Source organism: Schistocerca piceifrons, chromosome 7, assembly GCF_021461385.2.
Source record: "Schistocerca piceifrons isolate TAMUIC-IGC-003096 chromosome 7, iqSchPice1.1, whole genome shotgun sequence".
NCBI classification, from domain to species: domain Eukaryota; kingdom Metazoa; phylum Arthropoda; class Insecta; order Orthoptera; family Acrididae; genus Schistocerca; species Schistocerca piceifrons.
In genome coordinates, this window is record NC_060144.1 from 179,906,657 (window position 1) to 179,931,383 (window position 24,727).

Here is a 24,727-nt window from a genome sequence, read left to right on the forward strand (position 1 = left end):
AATACCACGCATGGAACAGGCTCTAGTATCGTAGCACAGCAAGTTCCCTTTTTTTGAGTATGTTCGTGGCAAAGTTTATGGAAGCCAATTTCTTGACAAATGATTATGATGAAGTAATGCACTACTATGAATCAAAAAACCAGACTTCAATCAATGGCTGTCCATGAAAACTAGAGAGAACACAGTGATATGTGCTGTAATCAACAGGGGGAATTAACTCAATCCACTCAGCTGTGCCTTACAGATGTCAGCTGAAACCATAATTATGCAGATTTAAGAGACCTCATAGTAACTGCTTGCAATTTGTCGATACAAAAGGAAAATCTGAAAGAACATGACTGTTTTGTCATACATCCCAGGTGCTATTTTCACTGTACTTAGCACAAGAGTGTCCCTCCCTCAAATTTCTACATACTTTAAGAAATGTAGACCTATCGCACTACAGGTGTCCGGTTCTACGATGATATGCTTACATTTACTCGTGCACATTTAACAGCTTCTATATGTATATACAATCCTATCTAATACAGTGTATCTATTATTATTTTTCATCAATTGTAAAGTGGCTTAGCAATAATGTTCATAGATACCTTGACACTTCTCTCAGCAATAATGCTTCATTACTTGGAAACCGATAATGCTTGTACAAGTTTCAGCTACTAATTTTACGACTGCCAACAAAACACTTCTGCAATTGTTGTGGATAATGTAAAACAGACGGAGGTTCAAGTGACTATGTAGCTTAGTTGCATTTAATTTACATTTCTCATGTAATTAATTTTTTCAACTGCCATATTTTTAGATGTGCAAAACCAACACACTTATGTCACATATCAGCTTGTAAGCTATTGGAAAGTGTGCCGAGATCATATATATTAACGTAACACAAATGAAAAAAATTCGCTATCATTTCAAACACATCTAGACCAAATATTTTATTTAGAAACACAATTTATACAAGGTTTCTCAGTTTATTAGACTTCAAATTAACTCATCTGTAGGCTAGTCAATTGTCTGGCCCCACATTTTTATCAACAACATTCTGAACTTGACTTCCAGAACATGTCCCATTAAAATAATACACTATTCTAGGCATTTAACATTTGTATTCCGTATCTGTCTAGTGCTACCATCTAGTGACAAACTGTCAGAACATGGAGAAAAATACTACAGGTTATGGAGTGGATGTACAGAAGGCGGAGAGTGATCAAAACGAGCGGTGTGTGGTTATCCTGGCACAGTGCATATGTTCCATGAAAATCAGATCAAATCATCATCTTCTCAGTTACAAATGTTGTCTATGCTAATCTTTCATTTATTGTGCATGGTCTCCTTCAAAATACTCTCCTCCACAATTGACGCACCCTTCCCAATACCATTTACACTTTCAGAAGCAGTCGTGGTACACCTCTTGCTGTATCCAGCAAAGTGCCATCCATGAATATTTTTTATCTTGTCTATCGTTGCAAATCTTCGTCCTTTCAATACGGTTTTCAACTTCTGAAATTAAAAAAAAGTTTGCAGGGACCAGGTCTGGAGAGTACAGAGAATGAGGCAGCGCCATTTTTGTGCCATAGTCACGCACCAACAAGGATGAATGTATGGGTGCATTTTTGTGATGCAAGAACCGTAAATTTTGTCTTAAAACGTCCCGATGGAACCATTCATTAACATTTTGTCCATGTGGCATGAATTCATGATTAACTAATCCTTCAAAGTCAAAGAAAACTATCAGCATGGCTTTGACCTTTGACCTGACCTGACGAGCTTTCATATCAGCACACACTCCGCTGCAGAGTGAAAATCTCATTCTGGAAACATCCCCCAGGCTGTGGCTAAGCCTGTCTCTGCAGTATCCTTGACAAATGATTTCTTCCAGGAGTGCTAGTTCTGCAAGGTATGCAGGAGAGCTTCTGTCAAGTTTGGAAGGTAGGAGACTAGGTACTGGCGGAATTAAAGCTGTGAGGACGGGTCGTGAGTCATGCTTGGGTAGCTCAGTTGGTAGAGCACTTGCCCGCTAAAGGCAAAGGTCCCAAGTTCAAGTCTCGGTCCGGCACACAGTTTTAATCTGCCAGGAAGTTTCATATCAGTGCACACTCCACTGCAGAGTGAAAATCTCATTCTGCAGCTCTCTATTGTCTTGGAGAACCTTTCCCGACCTATTGTAAAGGTCAGACCTTGGTCTCAACATCATGACCATAGAACCACATCTCATCACCAGTTATGAATCTCTTAAGGAACATCTCATTCTCATTTGCACAATCCAAAAGCTCTTCACAGATTGCAAGGTAAAGGTCTTTCTGGTCTTGATTCATGGGCCGTGGGGCGAACTTGGCGGCAACACAATGCATTCCAAGATGCTGCTTTCAAGACATGATCCAACTGAAATGTTACATTCTTCTGCAATCTCTCGAACAGTCAGTCTTTGATTGGAACACACAATGTTGTTGCTGTTCCTGACATGAGCACTGTCGGTATACGCCAAAGGGCACACTGCATGAGGGTCATCTTTAACTTCCATCCGGCCGAATTTAAACCATATGAACAATTCGTAACACCGAGTACGGCTTAAACACTCGTCACCATATGCTTCTTGCATCATTTATTGTGCCTCTGTATAGGATTTTTTGAACTTCACACAAAATTTAATGCAGATACATTGCTCCTCTAACTCTGCCATCTTGAAATTCACAAAATGTGCCACACAACGTTCTACTCAATACAACAGCTCTGGACAACAAGTAACAGACATACAAGAATGAAACTACCAGCAGCCACACATTAAACGCAGGTTGATGCAGGGATGCCAACCAAATTTTGGTCGAACACACCATGCCATTGGCACAAAATTACGAATTTTCCAGAATTTTTTGAACATATCTCATATTTTCAAACAATGGAATGTCCAAGTTGGAATACCAACAATATTACGAAAAAGAAAAAACTGTTACTCACTGCAAAGATGACATGTTGAGTTGCAGCCAGTCACAATGAAAAAAGACTATTATACACTGAGCTTTCGGCCATAGCGTTCTTCAGACCAGGAAACACACACACACACACACACACACACACACACACACACACACAGAGAGAGAGAGAGAGAGAGAGAGAGAGAGAGAGAGAGAGAGAGAGAGAGAGAGAGAGAGAAGCAAGCACGGACACCTCAACCACACATAACAGCTACCTGTGGCCGCTCGGGTCAGTGACGATGGAGATAGCGGTCACGTGGATAAGAGGTGTGGTTTTTTCGTATGCGCACCTGTATTGTGTGTGTGTGTGTGTGTGTGTGTGTGTGTGTTTCTTTTCTTTTCTGGAAAAGGCTCTGTGGTAGAAGATTCAGACCTAAGAGGCCTTTCTCTGGTGAAGGTCCTAGCCCGATCTACTCCAAGCTGTCATCTTCTACTTGCTGGGTAGGCACCTGAGTATCACATCTCAGACTGTATGTGCACAGCCTTCCTGTCTGTGCATTGTGTGTGCTGAGAAAGCCCTGGGCATCCTCTTTCAAGACAACAGCCATCCGAAAGATGCTGTGGGTACAGGTCTCAGTGCATATCCCTCTTCAAGCAAGCTGAGGCTTCGAGTTAACTGCAGCACATCAGTGGGCCACCTCATGGGGTCCCACTGCCACCCTTGCACTGCTTCGTCGTCAGGCAGGGTGCTTAACCGGCCGCAAACTGTGTAAGCTGTTTGGGTGTTGTGTCCAGCATTTCTCACTGACGCCTCGGTGAGCAGCCCACCTTCACCAAGCCTGTTTCCTGCACACCACAAGAGAAAATACTCACTGTAACAAACACGTCGATAAAATGTTATGTCAGACACTGCTGTTTCTCTCACACCTTCAGGTGCAAGACAGACACTCACCAGCTCTTGGAGCTCGGCCTCCGACACACTGAAAATGTCACTGCCTCACCCGTCCAAAGTTATACACCCACTCATCTCTTGACCCGAGGGGTTGAAGAGTTTGTTGAAGACCATATATCAGCAATCAATACTGTATCGTCAGTACTTCGAATGTTGTTGATGATGACTCTGTTAATGTTTATGCCTTTTTCTACATAACCAAGTGCTTCCTGAAAAATACTGTCCACGTAAAAATAGAATAACAGCTTGCACCCTCGTCAGAGGTCTCTACAGACGTTAACCAAGTTGGTGAGCTCATTGTCAAACTTAACTTGTGCTTTCTGGTTCAAATATAAATTCTCTATAAAGCAGATGTCTTTCTGAGACGCATCCACTCTTTTCAAAATTCCCATATATTTACGATGATGTTCTCTAACACAGACTTTTTCATAGTCAATTTAAAAAAGGGCTTTGGTTGAAATGGGTAGTGATGTGTGAAACATGACTTTAGGCAAGATAAAGTCACATAGCCTCTGCTACTCAGTCCCTTCTCTCATCTCCAAGTTGGCAAACTCTGGGAACCTGAGCAACCTTGTGAAAGACTGGGTGTCCAACCCCGGTGGGAAATGGTCTGTGCAGATAAGAGCAGGAGAAATAGTTCTCTGAAGATGAAATAAGCTAAGGAACAAGGATATGAATAGGACTCTTAAAATTGGAACATGGAATGTGTGTACCCTGCTGTAACCAGGAGCAATGAAAAGTGTAGCTGAAGAATCATTGAATTATGGATTGTAATTAGCTGCCCTCCACGAAATCAGATGAACGCTAAAGGAGACATGCGAAAGCAAAATTTTACATCACATTACTCTGGGAAAGGTGACAAACAAGGAGCTCTTAATGTTGGGTTCATTGTAGCAAAAATATGTGCATATCTATCCTTGCCTTTATGCCATATAATGACAAAACATGCACCCTCAGAATAACTGGAAGATTCCAAAAGACAACTTTTTTAAACATGTACACTCCAACAGAAGAATCAGATGATGATCTTGTGAATTGCTTTTACAATCAACTGCATGAAGTATGTGAAAGAATACTTACACATGATTCAAGTATAATCCTCTGGGATTATAATGCAAATCTCAGAAAAGAAAAACCTTTACACACCCTTTAAGCTAAGGGAAGCTTGCATGGGGGAAACAGATACTAATGGGCTGAGTGTTGCCCAGTTTGTACCTGCCAATGATTTTAAATCTGTAAGCACATTCTCCAGAAAAATATTCACAAAGGGACCTCAAAAATTCCAGGAATGAATGATACAATGAAATTGACCATACACTGGTATCCAAAAGGTGGGCCGGCAACACTGAAAATGTACACATGTTTCGGGGAGCAAAGGCAGACTGTGACAACCCTGTAGCTGCAAAAGTGAGGCAAAGGACTACTATGGCATATGAATGGAAAACTATGGGAATTGTGAAATGCAATATACACATAATGGAAGATAGAGATAAAGAGCTTTTGAATATCAGAATAAATTGAAACAGGAGCTACAGCTAGTGGAGCACAGTAATGACATAGATAATGAATGGGAAAGTATTAAGAATACTATCATAACTGTAGCAAAGGATGTAATTTGAGAATCCAGAAGACCCAGAAATGAGGAGTGGTATGATGATGAATGTAGACAGCTGGTTCAACAGAAGAAGCAGGACTAAAATGTCTTCAACGAAATACATGAATTAACCAGACTGTATAATTAAAAAGTGGATAGACCAACAAGGGTATGCAGAAGAAAGAAAAGAGAAGCCTTAAAAAGAAAGATAAAAGACAATGAATAGCATTATAATAGGAATGAGAGTAGAGAGTTTTATAAGTAGTTAAGAGAAGGACACAAGTAAAATAATAGGCTGCAAGGATAAGGACGGAAACATGCTGACAAAAGAGGAAAGTCATGAGCAGATGGAGGGAATATTTTAAAGAAATACTCGGGGGTGATTGCACTGATAGGGAGCAATGGATATACCATACAGTAAAGCCAAAAATGGAAGAGCCTACTTTTACAGAAATAAGATCATTCTGTCGAATGTTGCATGTTAGGTTTTATCTGGAATCCTCTACAATAGATTAGTCCCATACGTGGAAGTTATACATGTGGTTTAGGCATAACAGATCAACCTGGGAGTAAATATTAGTACTGAGACAAATACAGGAAATAGCATATGAATATAATATGAAACTCAACAATATCTACAAGCATTTCAAGCAGATCTTCGATAGTCATCATCATCATCATCATCATCAGGAATTCCTTCCAGAGAGCTGGGTAGGAACTTTGTTAACAATATGCCTCCATTAGTTTCTGTCCTGGTATAGCTTTTCCCTCTCTGCTACATTCAATGTTACTCCTCTCCTCTTGAGATCTTCCTTAACCTGGCCTGTCCATCTCTTTCTTGGCCACCCAATCAGTCTTCTTCCTGGTACCTCCATCTCCAAATACTGACGTGGAGTTTGAGTCAGGTGCATTCGCTTCACATGACCGAACCACTTCAATCTCAAAGCACTCACCCTCTCCTCTGTAGTCAATGTCACCTGCAGGTCTCTCCTTGCATAATCATTTATGACTCTGTCTCTCCTAGTTTTCTGTAGAGCTGACCTAAGGAACTTCATTTCACATGCATTTGACTCTCTTCTCTTTTATTTATGACACTGGCCTCTAGACTATACACCATGACTGGCAGGAGATAAGTTTTATACATGGTCTGTTTGGCTCTTTCAGGGACTTCCTTGTCCCAGATTAAATTTCGTACTTGGTGGAAGAAGCTATATCCTTTTGTTATTCAGTATAAGATTTCTAGTTTGGAACTTCCATTGCATGATATGATGCTACCCAGATAATTGAAGCTTTTGACACATTCAACCTTCTCCCCCTCCAGTGTGATGTGACATGGTTTGGGTGTCCTGCTCATCTTCATTGCCACTGTCTTGTCCCTACTCACAGTTAACTTGAATTTTTTAAATTTTGTGTTCTAGTAATCTAGTCGTCTCTGAACCTCCATTTCCGTCTCTCCCCAAATCACGATGTCATCAGCAAAAACAAATGTGTTTAGATCTTCATTTTCTTCTTCTTTGATTTCTTTCAGGATTGTGTCTTTTGACAGTCCAAATAGGAAATGTTAGAAGATATAAATCGGCTTGTCATACCACCCAAATATATTTTGATGGATGGGAAATTAACCAACTGTTGCCATATCAATAAAGGAGTTAGACAAGGTGATGCTCTTTCCAAAATGCTTTTCAATTTGGCCTCAGAATCAGTTATACAAAAACTGCAAATATTTGAACACACAAGTATAACGAGCACACAGCTGACTGCATATGCTAATAACACTGCAGTTATTTGTACACAATGGGTGTCATTGGAGAAAGTAGTGGCAGAACTGAAAATAGTTGCACAGCATAGGGGACTGCAAATTAATGAATCCAAATCTAAATACATGAAATTCCACAGAACATTGACAATAACCTGAATAACTGGTCAGCAGCAGGTTCTCATTTTCAGCATTTTTAATACCTAGGGGCTAATATTAATAACGTAAAGTCCATGTCCATTGAAATAAAAGCCCACATCTTGAGTGGTAATGGGTGTTATCCTACATGTAAAAAGCTAATTACATCTAGGATGGTAAACAGACAGCTCAAAAAGACTATATATGAGGTTATGATTAGGCTAATGGTTACATATAGATGTGAAGTATGGATGCTAACCAACACTGAATATTTGAACGAAGAATACCATACAAAATTTATGGAGGAATCCAAAATAATGGTGGTACCTGGAGAGCAAGGACCAATTATGAGTTTCATCATCTCATACAAGGATCTGACATTGTGAGGCTAATTAAAAGAATAGCCTGGCTGGGACACTTCCTAAGAATGGAGGGCACAAGAACTGGAAGGAGGTTTACCCAAGGAAACCAATAGCAAGAAAATTAAAAGGAAGACAATGTAAGCAATGGCTGGACGATTGGAACAAAGCACCGTAGCCCTAGGAATCAGAGTATGGGAAGGAAAGAAAATGAGAGGGCAGAATGGAAGGAAATTGTTAAGAAGGCAAAGACCCACACAGGGTTGTGAAGCCACAACAATAAGAAGAGAACAAAGGCCTATATTTTTATTCTAATCATAGTGGTTTTGCAACAGAACATTTAATCCAACTCTTGCTTCTCTTGTACCTTAGCCTTTCCTATACTCACGGCTGTGTCTCACCAAATAATTTCTCACTTTTTCAAACAATGTCTGATGGATGATTTTCAGAACTACTTTCAAGGCATGGCACATTAGATTGATGAGGAGTCTGTGATCTTCATGTTTTCTCACATTCTTCCTTTTTGGCATGGGAGTGTAAGTTGATAACCATTGAGCAGGATAATGACCTGTGTTGCAAAATTTTTTTTTTTTTTTTTTTTTTTTTTTAAACTTCTTCTCCCGAAACAAACACGCACACACATACACACACTGCTGCGCTCCCCCCTCCCCCCCCCCCCTTTCCCCGACACCCTTAAGAGCTTTTAACAAGCAGTGTTTCCTTTGTGTGACTGTAGACCTTACCCCATGTGTACTACTGATGAAAAACTATCAGGTCTCCAGCCTGACAGTGTTAACCCTTCTGGATCCAATGTCAGACTATGCCCAACACTGCGATTTTTCACTACAGCTTCGATGTCAGATGATGCCCAACATTTCATTAGTGTAAAATAAATATGAGTTGGGAAGAATTTGGTGAGTAGAAAAATGGGATTAGAAATGGTTAAAATACTGCTGTGTTTGACGAGTGTGACACTCATAATCAATTATCTCCTTTGTTCTCTTCATCTCAGTCTTCAGCTTCTAGAAGACATTCCTCAAGTCTGGATGATTACAAAAAATCAAGGACTTGGAAGTGTATTTTATTTATTAATATAAACTCACTTGTTGTCAGTATTTGAGCATCATGAGCGAATTTTTGTTACTACCAGCATATGCTTCTCAACCTCACTACAATATGCAAAAATCAATACATATTTGTATTACTTAATGATGCAGCTACCGTATTTACTCGAATCTAAGCTGCACCGGAAAAATGAGACTCGAAATCATGGGAAAAAAAATTTTCCCCGAATCTAAGCTGCGCCTGAAATTTGAGACTCAAATTTAAGGGGACAGAAAAGTTTCGGACCGCAGCTCCAAATAGAAACAAAGTTGGTCCATTGTAACATGAGACACAATTTAGGTCGAATGGCTAAGATACAGCTACAGTAGTTTGGTTCGAGTCGTAAGCTTAGCAGTTAAGGTTTACCAGGTAGCCATTGTTATGTGTCAGGCACTCCATCCATATTTATATGGGTACCCTTCCTTTTTCATATGCTTTGAATCGATTGCTTATTTTGCTTTGATCTGATAAGTGCCGTTCTCTTTGTTATAAGTGTTTATATCACTCTAAACTGAAAATGCATTATTGTACTGTGTCATGCATTGTTTATCGCATTCTGATAATGGGTTTTTACAACCTGTCGCTGCTTGCGGCATGGCTTGCTTTCATGCGCGCTACCGCCGCTTACAATTTAAAAGAGAGAAAGAGAAAGAGAAAAAGAGAGAGAGAGAGAGAGAGAGAGAGAGAGAGAGAGAGAGAGAGAGGGGAATTGTCTCATCAGCGAAACAATGGCAAGAGACTGCTATTTGTTGTTAATTACACTACTGCTTCCTTTGATAATGATCAACAAGAACCAAATAATAAACTGTGTATGATAGAAAATGTTCTGAATGAGAATTTAGTGAAAATTTTTCTCCGTTTGAAAATCTTTGCAGACGCCTCTTTAGTACATTACATTCTGCACAGAAATTAGTCATATTATACTCAAAAATCTAGTCACTTGCCGTGCTTCATTTCTGACAATCACTATTCAGCCTAAGAATAATACGAATATAAACATGACATGATATGTATATTCTTCCGCATTTGCTGTTGTCTCACTCTAGTTTTGCAGTTTATTAGGCAGACAGGATTTAACTGAAATAGCAGCAAACACGAAAGAATACATGGCATAATGTTTACATTCGTATTATTTTTATGGTGAAGAGAATACTGCATGTGATTCACGATTCATAAAAGTTCCTATTAGCAACCATCTCTTGTCACAGGCAGGAAAAAATTCAGAATGTAGAGTTGGCCGTATTGACATACATCCCAAACAGTTTTGCCAGTCGGATTTTCGTAGTAGATTTTTAGTGAGGACTTCAAATGCAGAGTGTGTTGTTGTTGCCTTCAGTCCGTAGACTGGTTTGATGCAGCTCTCAATGCTTTTCTATCCTGTGCGATGCAGAGTAGCAACACATAAAATAAGAATGAAAATAACTTAGAAATTAAATGCTGAAATTTAAAACAAAATTTTATTAGGTTTGTAATACATCTTATACAAAATGTTTAAAATATCGGTCATGATTCTGAATCACTATCACTCGATTCTTTGTTGCTCATTTCTTCATACAGAGGATCGTCCTCCGTACCATCTAGTGCATTGGATATCGAACATTTTTTAAATGCCTGTTGCACAGTCTGATTTTGAACACACTTCCATGCATCATAAATCCACTGGCACACTTGCGACAAACTTGTGCGTTTTACATGTCCTGTTGGTGTCGGTTGTCTGTCGCTTTTCGAGCCAGTCTATGTACATGCGTTTAAGCTTGTCCTTAATTGGTTTATCCGAACAGACGTCAAGTGGTTGCAGAATTGATGTCATCCCACCAGGAATTGCTGCCAAGTCCGTTCTGCTTTCCTCTAATTTTTGTTTAACTGCAGGTGTTGTATGGCCTGCATATGCATCTAACACCAACAGACTGCGTCAACCAAGCGTTGCGCTAGGACGACAATTCCACACACGCCTAACCCATTCCAGCACCATGTCCTCCGAAAACCACCCAGTTTCGTTTGTCGTACAATTACAGTTTTTGGAAACATTTCCGATTTCAGTAAAGTCTTGGACATCCGCTGTTTTTTACCCCGATGTAGGAACACGTCTTTCTTACCTTTGGCATCAACCGTATAATTTGATGGCATGTCAAAATATACGGGAGTTTGGTCAGCATTTCCAATCTGACCAAGAAGGTATTGCTTTTCTGTGCACCACCCAATTGTGAAGCACTAAAATTCCACAAGTTTTTCTTTATAATTTTTCGGCAGCTTCTGTGCAACTGAAGTTCACCTCCGAAGTTAAAAACCCCAGTGCTTCATAAACAGATCAATCCCACTGTGACTAGCCTTAAAATTTTCGATTTTTTGCTTTCTAGCAATTTCATGTGCCTTCATTTTTGAAATTTCGGCATTCACAGCCAGGAATTTCTGACACAGTTCCTTAACAAATTCATTTAAAATTACTTCTAGTGCATGAGATCGGCCACACTTTGGCTCACTAAATACTTTCCTGCTACTTGAACATTCAAATAATTTGTCTCTCTTCAGTCGCCATCGCCTGACGCTGCTTTCATCAATCCCGTATCGCAGACCTGCAGCACGATTAGAACTTTGTCCCGCAAAAGAAGTAACTCCCCTCTCGAATTTGGCACTATAATGAAAGTGCTTCATTATGGTTCACTAACACCAAAAAACACTTCACAAAATTCCACAATGCAATAGGTGCGTTACGTGAAATCTTAATGATCCCCAGCGTATCAACTCATGCAACAATCCGAAAGTCTTGTGCATTGTTGGTATTTTTGTGTGAAGAAATTTATTTTTGTTGCTAAGAATTTTTGAAAGGCTGCTACATTCGAAGATGAACAATACGAAATTTCTATTTACTTCGTTGGATAATGTATGAAAATGCAGTGGTCGAAAGTTGGGGTGGAGAAAAAAAGCTCGTCTTCTACTTTTTTTTTTTTTTACTGACAAAGAGGTTTTGGCACCAGTATTTATCTTTGAGCCTGCAAAGCATGCCTGTGTAGCGCTACATATATTCAATGGCAGAAGTTACCTACCGCTTCCTTTGCACTCGATTCTAAGCAGCAGGCGGTTTTTTTAAATTACTAAAACCGGAAAAAAAAGTGTGGCTTGGATTCGAGTAAATACGGTATCATATGTTCTCACATTCTAACTATAATTATTTAGCGTATATGGTACAGAAATGGAGAACCACGCAACAAATCGATCTGGAAAACTGCCTTAAAAATGCCCTTGTATCTACTCATTTAGCAGACCAATGAATGCTACCTTGACAACTGCATTCAATCAAAGTACACAATTACACATGCAGTGTTTTGCTCTTTAGCATCGGCACTGCAAAACATTTTCCAATTGAAAGGTTCGCAGGAATGGAATATTACAATAGAACTGTAAAATTACCGTCACCTACTGCTTTGTATACAATTTAAATTGCATATTCATGCTTTGAAAACATTAAAACACATGTTAATGTAATTCCTCGTAATAAGGAAAGGCAAAACTGTTATGGACTCCCTGTTTGTCATAACACGCAAATGTGTAACTGTAATTGATTTTCACATGTTTTGTTAACTATGGGTTCTTTTCATCAGAAGTACACAACTGAAAACAACATCTGTACACAAACTAACAGCCTCTCAATTTAGAACAAATCATTTCCTTGCAACTGTGTGTTTCAGCATGGTATTTCAGAGAGCTTCTGCAAAGTTTGTAAAATTTGTAAAGGGGACTGACAAATTGAAGCTGTGACGTTTGCTATGAGGAATGCCCATATAATTTACTTGGTAAAAACTGTCTGCAAAAGGCAACGACTTAGGTTCAAGTCCTAGTCCAGTACACTTAATCTCCCCGGAAGTTTCAATCTCTGACTCAATCACACTTTGTTTCCACAATTCACTAAAATAAGTTTTTCAAATTTTAGGGAAAAGATGAAATTTGAAAGAAACAAGGTATGCTCAAAAATGAATTTAAAATGTGGAGTCAAAGTTTCAAATTGTCACTTTACAGAACAAGTTTACTCAAATCTTGTGAAATTTTCAAACAAAAGAAAAGATAACGGCATTCGCTTTACACTAAACAGAAATAAAAGTTGTGCACTTGCATGAAACTTGGATGCTGAAAGCGGGTAACAGTTGCACTTCAATGACATCTCCTACACATATGCATTAGGATAAGCAAGCAATGGACTCATTTATATGCAGGTGAATATGATGGTGCACATTCTTTGCAGCCATAGTTCCACACAATGTTATTTCAAGCAAAAGGTTTAATACAGCTACACAACAAATTACAGAGACCAATAGCATGACCAACCAGTAGTGTCAGCAGTGGTAGCTGTTTGCGGTGGTGCAGATGTCCTCGAAAACATAAAGTTCCTGTAACAGCCATTGGGAATCACAGAAAGAACGGAGGCTCAGCTACTACTGAGTTGGATGTTATTCATAGTTTCTTGTCAAATGGTACACTAGTATATTTGTTGACCACATTCTGTATATTATAGATGCAAATCACAAACTGTAACTTCATTTGTAAAGAAGAAAATAAAAAAGAAACTGAGTCCTTATCAACTTTCACCTACCTTAAACAGCATTTAAATGCTTTGCAAAAGTGTATGATCTATTCCTCATAGAAAGTACAAACATGGAGAATTAGAATCCTTTAAATTGTCTTAAATTTTAGTTCCCACACGTAACTGCTCCAACAATATTCGCTTCCAGTGAAAACAAACTATAACAGCGATGTAAGATATAAATGAACAATATAATGGCATATCAATACATACTTGCTACGTTCTTGAAGAGGAACAGCGCGGCCATTTCCTTTGAGCAAGTGAATCTCTTTCACGTGCCTTGCCAAGCGCAAAACACTTGGAAACGGAGGCATTCCTTTCCTTAATCTCACACAACCTCGCCACTGACACTGATATTCGGTATCTGCAAATAAGACATTAAAATATAAAGTAAAACAAATAAGTTAAAATCCAGACTAACCTTTAACACGATTCAGGAAGTTACAAAAGGCTGAACTGTTGTACTAACTATGAGAGTGAGTCCGTGAATGAATTGGATTGTGAAATATTACTATATCTCATTGCTACCTATCAGAACCCCTCGGAGAGCGTTAAAGATAAACACCAGTCCTAATTGTCCAATTGTAAAATGACCTGTTTCCAAATTACATGCAAAAATAACCACTATTTCTGCATACATATAATTTGAAAACAATGCTTTGCTGATTATCATTGTTCTTATGTGAGAAACACAATATAAATGTGAAATTAATACTGTAACTAATCGAAAGAAATGTAGCACATGGTCAGGATGTACCAGTAAACCCATCATTATAAAATTACTACAGCAAATTAAATAGAACATATAAATAAAGCACGTTAATTGAATCTCCGATATATGTTAGCACTAAAATTCAGGCACTAGTTGATTTGTTATAAACAAATTTAGAAATGTTATTGTTACCTGTAACATAATTAGTCAGAAAATGTTATATTAACTCGTAACTAAGTTGAAAATAGGTTCACCTTGTTCAGCACTGAGACTGTAAATTTTTAGCAATGTGCAGCTCATATTCGGTTTAACTTTTAATTGTGATTTTACATAAAATTGTAATTTTCATTGTAGGTAATTGTTAACAGAAGTCTAATAGAGGTCACGCAGGCGCCTTGGGGCACTCGTTTTTTGGCCAGGGTTGCGAGCAAATGTATTGTAGGCTCACTCGTTTGTTGATTGTTGTGAACTCTGTGTCGTTTGATGTCAACTTTGGGTACATGTGATGTAACCGGTACAGTTCACCAGGCTCAGACACCACAGTCCTGGAAATATATTGGTATTAAAACTGCACTGTACTTTGTAATTTATTTGGGAGTCTTTTGCAATCCTTTTCACAGGCTGCACAGCGACGAGACACGAATCCAGGAATTTTACAAAACCCCGAGAACTAAACAACTCTCAATGTTGGTAGAATTGACGTGAAAACAACAGCGCATCGACTGGGCATTTCACTCAAAACATTCGCAATGCATAGGTGGGAAAATTTAAACATCTCAATTGTTATCTGTCACAGAATTGTGAAGGTGGTGATAGGACTACACGTAATTGCCAGCAAAATGAGTGTTTCAAGTTTCATCAAGTAAAGTGACTACTGAGGGGCTTTGACTAGAATTCGCCTTATTGAAACAATGAACTATAGCAGGATTTTTATAAGCTTCCTGACTACATAATAATTTAGTTGAAATTCTTAAGAAAATGTAACACACATGTGGAGAGAAAAACATAACTTGCAATTTTAGTCCTACATGCCACAAATAAATAAGGTTAAGTGTGATGATGCTTTGACTGGACAATTCATCTTTATCAAACTTGCAGTGACTTATAAATGCGCTAATATAAATAATGGAAGGTGTAAAGCTAACAACAGAAAATACAGTGATGCACTGAACGATTGAAGTGTAGATTAGATGTATACACCGCTACACTATCAGAACCTACAGCATTCACCAACATATGCTGGAAAAATTTTGTTATGTAACTTTCCCAGCAGGAAACTTTTCTCTCTTTTTTATCCATGCCAAGGCCACCGAAATTGTCAGGCTTCTTGGCCTCATTACATTTTGTAAAGGGATCTGTTAACAAAAAAGTGTAACCCACTCATTTGGATCCTGTTGTAGATTTGTGTGGCAGGATTAAATGGTCAGAAGACCTATCACATCAGTGAAGCTTTTGAACATGCGGCAGGGGATTTGTGTAATCTAGAAAGAACCCCCAGTACAAATGGCACTCCTCTAAGTGAATTCCAACATAAACTGGAGCAACGACATAAGATACTCGAGTTCTTACTTTGCATCTATTCGTGCCATGGCACTTGGTAACAGATTCCCCATCCCTCCCTTCATATACATTTATAAGTTGCCAGCAGTACATTTACTTCCACACTATAACTAGAACAACTGAGAGAAGAATGTTATTACTAGCAAACATGATAATAAATCTACCTTGTGGTGCAGAAGCAAAATGGGCCTGCACATGACCTGAACTCTCATTAACACAGTGGTCAATACAGTCTGTCTGATCCTCAAACTGCCAGTCACAGTTATCCCACAAGCATTCATAGATAGTATCTGGTCCTGCATTTCCACTGTTTCCTGTTCCTGCTGGAGTTGGTGAAGGGCAATTTTCACTTTCTAACTTTGCTGCAGTTTCTTCATTAACTTTTGCAGCTCTTTCTTCCCACACCTGCTTCTCCTGGGCTGGAAGATTACGCCACTGGAAAACAGTCACCAAATGGTTTCACATTATCAGACAAAATTCAAAACAGGTAAACAAAGTAATGCAGAGTAAACAGATTAAATTAAGTGATGTTAATGACTCAGGTAAGGAAACAATATTCTGGTAGTAGTTTATATGTTTTAATGAAGGTAATCAATTTTTGAAAATGTAAGTGATTAGATAGATACAAAATCTACTCCCCAAGTGGCAGTAGGAGAACACACAAATAAAATGTATTACAGTTTTCTAGGTTTGAAGCCAGTGGCTCCTTCATCTGTCAAAATGGTTGAAGGGGAAGGAAGTGGCATGAAAGAAAAGGACTGGTGAGATTTAAGAAAAGGGATAGAGTTTTCAGAAAACTATCACATTTTCCTAAATGTCATCATTCCTTCACCCTTCTTCTTTCCCCTTCAACCTTTCCACCAGAAGGAGCCACTGGCTCCAAAGCTAGTAAACTATAACACATTTTATTTATGTGTTCTCCCGCCACCACTTGTTGAGTAGATTTTTTATCAATCCAATTATTCTAATATACATATTTTGCTATTTGGGTAGCAAAATAACTGACAATGGCATAAGTAGGAGAATATAAAATCAAACTGGAAATACCACAAAAAAACTTCCTGAAAAGAAAGGAGAAATAAACTGTAAGAAAACATAATAGTGTGCTTTTGGTGTTCTGCCGAGCTATTGCTTCCATTTCCAGCACAATATTTTGAAAACCAACGGAGCATCTTCTTCAGGTACTGCAAGTTTTGCTGTTATGTGCACTCCCTGCTTGGACTCCAATCAAATATAACCTATTGTTGGCCTCAAGCTGCGACTTATAGCCAAGTTCAATTCCTGACTTCCACTATGCCCTTTGGTGCTCTTTTGTTTTTCAGAGCTTATGCTGATATTCCATGAAATGCAAATTCTCTCAGTGTTTCCCAATTCTGATTGGTGTGATGACTGGTGGGATTTTAATAAATTAAGTGTCAGACCCCCAAGTGTTACTTAAATTGAAACCACTGTCCCCATTAATTAGAGTAGTAATGCTGACCATTATCACTGAGCAAATATGAAGTTTCTGGGACAGCACTATTACAGTGTCTATAAAAATAAAGATTTCAGAAAATCTAATAAACAGGCACCAAGATTTCAATTTAAATAATGCATGGGATTTGTTATTCAAGTTATTAAATTATTGCTAGCCAGCACCTCCAACAGAGCTAGAAAATGCTGCTAGAATCTGTGTTTCATGGAACATCAGTACAAGCTCTAGAAGACAAAAAGACCATCAAAGGGCATAGTGGATGTTGAGAATCAAACTCAGCTATAAACATTGGCGTGAGGTCAACAACAGTTCATGGTCTGGTTAAAATCAAGGTAGCCAGTACATGTAACAGCACAACCCACAGCACCTGAAGAATAAAGTTGGGTCAGTCATCAAAATATTGTGTAAAGACTGCAAACAACTTTTCAGAACACTAGGAAACACACTATGAATTAACTGTGTCAAGCAAACGTGAGAGAGAATATAAATAAATAAGTTGGGTAGTTTTTCTGGAGGTATCTCAATAGGACAAGTGTTTGAAATGGGGCACTACACAAGAATTCTGAAGACCAGGTAACCAATGAACAGGCATTGAATCAAATTGTGGAGAAAATAAATTTAAAGGACAACTTCACTGAAAGAAGGGATAAATAAATAACTGTCATGTGGAACCATGGCCTGGTGCAAGTCTTTCAATTGTATGCTAATTCTGTGACTCGTGTGTCCTTTAAACCAATGGCAACTGCCATATCCCCGGACTGTCACTCATCCAAGTACTAGCTGAGCCTAATGTTGCTTAACTTCTGTGACCGGACAGGAATCGGTGTTACCAAATTTGGAAGGCCATTGACAAATAAGGGAACAGCAGCTGATAGGACACATACTGGGGCATCAAGGAATTGTTGGTTCCATAATGGAGTGAAGCGTGGCGATAAAAAATTGCAGAGAGCAAGGTGTGTGTACTACAAGCAGGTTCAAAAAATGTAGGCTGCAGTAATTATGCTGAGATGAAAAGGATCATAAAGATAGATTAGCATTGAAAGCTACATCAAATCTATCTTCACAATGAAGGCCACAAGAACAACTCATTTCTTGGAAAGTTTATGTCAACAGAGGACTTATTTCATTGAGATTAAATTTCATATTATACCTGTCTGTGTGTTATGTATAAATACTGCTATTTCAGAAAACAATGTTTCCAACTATAAACAAAGAATAAATACATAAATAGTGGCATCAAAAAAATTTAAGAGTGTTAATAAAAATGGAGATGACAGGAGACTAAACGAGGAAACACATGAGGAAAAATTAAAAGAGAAATCACAAGCAACATGAAGAAAAATAAATTTATGACTTTACTATTCACAAAAAACCAAACGTTATGAGAGTTTCAAAAGTAACATAAAACAATAGGAAAACATAATATTTAACTTCCAGAATTTCTTCAATGTATAGGAGCAACAGTCACTAAACTGACTGGGTACATGAACAGGCAAAGAACTGTTTGCCTTGGGAACACTTAGTATGTAATTACTAAACATTTTCTACAGCATGACTCCAAGCTCCAAGTTCCTGTCACTCCGCACAAACTATTTAGATCCTTCCACTTCATACTAATTTCCCTGAACTCTGATTTCATTACGTTTTATACATACTTTTTATTTATTATGATCATATGTTGACTCCTTTTAGATCTTTGTTCTCCTCCCTCCCCTCGTTCCCATTTTCCCCTAAATCTTACTTGCACCTTGCAATTATCTATTTCTTAACATTTCTCACTCTTCCCAAGTCATCTCTGGACTGAATCTGGTGGAGAGTTTACCAATGTACTATCCCTGAACCCCCTACTCTATCTGAAACATTTCCCTTAATCTTTCTCCACCCTTGTCATCACTACACGCGGGTTTTTCAGCCTGGGGACCTGAGTAACTATCTGGTCTAAATTCAGAAAGGAAGATAATTCACTAGTTTTCTCAAGTATGCCATTTCCATCTGCATACACTATGTAATTATATCCTGTACAACTACCAAACTGAGGGGCTCTTGACTGATAAGAGTTCACCCACTGTTCCAAACAGTCCCAATCATTTTCTATGGAAAATTCAGGATGGAATGTAACAATACTATGGAAAGGATAGTTGCTACACACCATATAGTGGAGATACTGAGTTGCACATAGGCACTAGGCACAATAAAAAGACTCTTACGAGAGTGAGCTTTTGGCGAACTAGGGCTTCTTTGGAAACACACACACACACACACACACACACACACACACACACACACACACACACACTTATACCAACACAACTTACACACAGTAAGACTACTGAAGCCAGTCTGGCTTCAGCAGTCAGAGATTGTGGTCATGCGTGTGTGTGTGTGTGTGTGTGTGTGTGTGTGTGTGTGTGTGTGTGTGTGTGTGTGTGAGAGAGAGAGAGAGAGAGAGAGAGAGAGAGAGAGAGAGAGAGAGAGAACGTGCGTGCACATGTATGTGTGTGTTGTCTATTTTTGACAAAGCTCTAGTTAGCCAAAAGCTCACTCTATAACAGTCTTTTTGTTGTGCCTGTCTGTGACTCAGTATATCCGCTATATGGTGATACAATCATTTTCTATGGTGGAATTCTTAAACTTTTTACATCATGCCACCCACCCCTTCTGGAATACATTAATTTGCCCCCCCCCCCCCCCCACACACACACTTTTTATTTCCTTCTTCAGCATTTCTCACACTTGGCACAAAAATGGCTCATGAGATCTATTGACTTCTCTCTGGCCATCAGTTAGACACTTACTAATTCGGACATTCCTTGCACATGTGAGTACCAGATTAGTGAAACTGCCAGATTATCCAGAGTATCTTAAATTTAGTATAATGATTATACTTTGTTAAATCCAAAGAGACATTCATTTTCCTAAAAAAACTTTGTTCTTGAGTGTGCACATATACAGTAGTATTATCACTATGAAACGTCCTAAAATTTTTATTTTGTGAAATGATGGCAAGCAATGGCAGTATGTACTCCAGGAAGATGTCTGCAACATTGGAAGGTATGTGTTACAGTTTGGTCATAAACAGTTGGCACATCCAACACTGTACATAGCAGCAATGTCTTTCCACGATGAACTTCAGTTCAACTTCTATCTAATTTTGCATTTCTGCTTGAGGTCTAGTATAAAGCGTTTTATTTTAGAAGCCATGATTCTAAACCATAAAGAAAGCCACAATCTCAAACACCTATAGCATTATTTAACATGGAAATGTAACTGTATAGATAAAAAAATCTACTCACCAAACATCGACAGAACACGCTTTTGGCTACCTTACTACCTTTCAACTGACTTCAGAAACCTGATGAAATCGAGTGGACAGATGCAATGGCTGTGATTAACAATCAAATATTTTAATAATTGTTGCAAAGTAAGTGGTGGTCACATTGTCAAGTGGCTACTTGTCATTAGGGGTTGTTAAATGCTTGATAAGTAGTTAACCTTGAGGGGTTATCAGAGTTAGTTTTTCAGCCTTGCTGCTGACAGAATCTAGTGGTCTTGTGCAATAAGACAGCAAAATAATGATGGGTGCTTCCTAACTTGGTTCAAGGAGAAAGAACCTGATGCTAGCAACATTTGCTCAATAGAAGTCTTTTCTTACATGATAAGAAATGCAAACATTGCTGGAGCTCCTGTTTATTACTGTCCCTGCATTACTTCTCTCCATTGCAGCACTTGTTTGATCTGCACATAGCAACCCCATTTAAAATTAACCAAGTTAAAATGTGTGCACTATACTTACTGTTTGTAAATCACTTTATTGCAGCACTACTTATTTCGAAACTGGCAGAAATTGAAGGACTTCAGGTTGTTAATGCTTTGTGTCTGACCATGGCCACTAATAGTAGCAGTAGCAGTAGTAGCAATAATAATAATGATGATGATGCTGTGCAACACCATAGTAGCCCTTATGTAGTTACCACTGTGTCACGCTGTCAATTAATTCATTTATCTGTTACGAAGTGAGTAATGAAGCAATTTGTGGACTACTGCAGGTTGAGATATTTAGCATTTGTTACGTTATGTCTGACATTTATCATCAGTGATTTATGGAACAAAGCACTACACATGTGGACTATGGGAGGAATCTATAACCTCCACCGCATTAATGCCACTAACTGAGAAATTATTGATAACTTGTATAATCAGTATTACAGTCTTACAAAAGTGTAATAATAGTAATGATCTTTTGTAAATGATTTATTTTCGTGGCTGAAACAAAATCAATCTAAGTGTTCTGTCAATAAAACACAGTCTCTGATTCGATTTCCTGACAACATTCTCTATGTGTTCTTTGCAATTTAAATTACTCATAATTGTAATTCCTAGGTATTTAGTGTAATTCATGGCCTTTAGATTTGACTGATTTACCATGTAACCGAAGTTTAAGAAGAGCTGTGGGGGATGGGGCTAAGAGATTAAAATTTTATCACGAATCAGTCTAATTATCATCTCAAATATCTCATTAAAAACATTTTCTTGTATTGTTCTGGGATAATTCATTGTGGCCTAAGTGCCAACTAAGAGCACTGGCTTAGAAGAGATAGATTGTTGCCTTGAAACTTAAACTGCCGACAATCTGCGCTCTATACACTCACTATGCATAACCACTATGGATTGTAGGAGAGCAATTCCATATGGCTGCTCGCTGCCACCTCAGGGCATCACTCAAAATTGCATACTCACTCTCTGTCATTGGGATACAGCTAGTAGGACAAGCTTCCTTCCTAACTCCTTTGTGGATCTAGGTCCAAAATGACAAAAGTTACATTTCTAAGGTGATCACCTACCAGATCACGCCACATCTAGTTGGCAAAGCAAACCAATCTCAGCATGCCCAACTGTACCCAATACAAAGTACAAGCCTACTTGTGAAACATGAGAAAAATCTTGAAAGTATCATGAAATGGACAGATTGCTACTCACCATATAGTAGAGATGCTAAGTCACAGACAGGCACAACAAAAATACTACTAAACATGTTATCATTTGACCAGAAGCTCTTCTTCTGAAACAGACAACATACATTTATATATTCACACAAATACAGCTCACACACACATGACCACTGTCTCTGGCTGGCATCAGCAGCTAGAGACAGTTATCATGTGTGTGTAAGCTGCCTTTTCATGAATCTGTGTGTGTATGTTGTCTATTACAGAAGAAAGCTTTCAGGGCAAAATCTTGTGTGTTTAGTAATCTTTTTGTTGTGCCCGTCTGCAAACCAGCATCTCTGCTAAAGGGTGAGTAGCAATCTATCCTTTTCATAATATTGCCACTATTCCAGCTTGCATTTTCCATTTTTATAAACTTAATCTTATAACTTAATGTCCCTAAAAATGACCAAACCTTGTCTATCTCAACCACATTCACTCTTCACTTACACGTCACCCCTTCAATCCAACACGCTGTTAAACAACTGAGTAAAGAAATTATACAAAATAGAGAAACCAGCAGGTGTGCACTCATTATAATATTAAAACCATCAAAATGCATCACAGCTCTAAATTACTTACCTCATTTCCAACTATTCGGCTGATCTCACCAAAACTTGAATCAGGATGATTTGCCTGGACTGCTCGCCGAACATCTCCCGAATAAAGGATGTAACCAGTCACCAGCTTCTTACCCTGGGATTTCTAGAATCAAACCATAAGGCTTCAGAAAAAGATGATATTTGTCTAAATATCAATCACATAAATGTCTCTGACAAGAATGATGTGACAAATCTTCCCATAATAAGAAAAATGCTTCTAAACCAAAATCTGAGGCCTTCTCAGTGCAAATGGTATTTTTTTTGTTCATTGTTCACTTCTTTCTTCAAACTACATAAAGTTGTTATGATGAGGACAACGTTAAATTCTATACCATAGCCATAAAAAATTGACTGCCATAAATATGAAAACATAGAGAAAGCAACCAATCAATTACAATTTACAGAAAATAATTTTCAAATCACACAAAAATTTACTTAAAAATCTGATATTGAGCAGGAAAGGTTTCATGCATGCAGGTAATGGAACATCACCATTTGCCAAAGACACAGAAACTGACCTTCTTGGCAACTGGTGTTGCAGAGGGTGTGGTTGTATCTCCAGAGCCTACGGACGGTGGACCACCATCTAAAGAGTCCTCTGTCATCACCTCAGGGTCACCTGCAATCTTGGGCAGCAATGGCGATTGGTCCTAAGTGCAGCCAAACACTACCACTCATTCATCACATTGATCTCTCATACTGAACTTCCCAGGAACACCCATCACCAATCAAAATCAACAAAAAATAATCAAAACAAACAAAAAATTAAGTAACAAAAATATTTAAAAATCGAAAAATGGCATGTAAATAATAAGAGGAAAAAGTATATCAAAAAATATAAAATATGTAGGCAACAGAATAAAACAAAATACAAAACAGAGCAGTACATTTTTGTGATAAAACAGTAATGATGGGTAGCTGATAGAGGGGAATGTAGGAGCACCCTGAGGCTCTAAAAAAAAAAAAAAAAAAAAAATATCTAACATAAGTTACCCAGCATAAGTGACCCATTACACACTGCAAGTGACATTCTAGTGTGAACTCACTGTGATGGAAAATACTTTCATGATATTGAAGCAATGTCTGTGCACTCTTTAAATACAAAGACAAACATTACCCACGTAAATGATGTAGATTAATGTGAGGCAACAATAAGGCATCAGGTGATGAAAGCATTTTGCTGAGATTAATCATGCAAATTTCATTGGCACATAGTGACTGAAACAGTCAACTTTATTCACTTTATCAGAAGTTTAATTATTTACTATAGCTTTCGATATGCTCAGAGCATGAGAGGACCGCAAGACAAACTATATTTAAGGTTGTGTCTAACATTTTGCTTCAGTCAGCAGAAGTGTGACATGACCTTAACTGACTGTTCTGTTTCACCAAATAGTGTTACAAAACTCACTGACCATTCAACATTTCAATTTACATAATTCCAGTTAACTTAATTCAAATATATTTCTTGAGCCTGTGTGCTCCATAATCTATTCACACAAGTCATCAAGCTGGGCAGCTTGAGAGAAGAATACTGTGCACCAATTTGCATTCATCAGTACTCTTGATGGAATGAAGTGAAAAACAAGAATATAATTCTTTTCTGCGCACCAAGGTGGTCATTTAGGTAACCTATAAGGAATATTAAGGGAAATCTGTTGCCTACTAAGCAGGATATTTCAGACTCTAATGAGAGGAGCGCTGAAATGGTGTAAAATGCGTCCAGACAGCAGCAAAAATAATTCTGCAAGGTAGGGAACGGAAAAGAATGACTTCAGCCAGGTATGCAACAAAAATCAGCAATAGCACAGAAAGGTTAAAGATAAAGAAAACACACAACATATTCTACATAAATATTGTCACAATATCACTTTTCAGGAAAATGAATGGCACACATAAGTAATGATTAGTTACTAATTTTTTACTAATTAAAAGTTGTTGCTTCTATCACATATTTTACTCTACTTAAGTGAATTATACTTTCTCTCGCACATTGTAATTCA

General features: G+C 38.2%; 1 protein-coding gene across 1 annotated transcript in view; it reads right to left on the bottom strand.

The window, feature by feature from the left end:
* LOC124804605 (protein polybromo-1) overlaps nt 1-24,727 on the bottom strand; it is a 334,390-nt gene that overhangs the window by 12,840 nt on the left and 296,823 nt on the right. Inside the window, exons 27-30 of the mRNA XM_047264803.1 lie at nt 23,243-23,374; nt 22,705-22,827; nt 15,828-16,098; nt 13,605-13,755 (exon numbers count right to left, since the gene is read on the bottom strand). Coding sequence (XP_047120759.1) covers nt 13,605-13,755; nt 15,828-16,098; nt 22,705-22,827; nt 23,243-23,374 — 677 coding nt within the window. The remainder of the gene's footprint in view (nt 1-13,604; nt 13,756-15,827; nt 16,099-22,704; nt 22,828-23,242; nt 23,375-24,727) is intronic.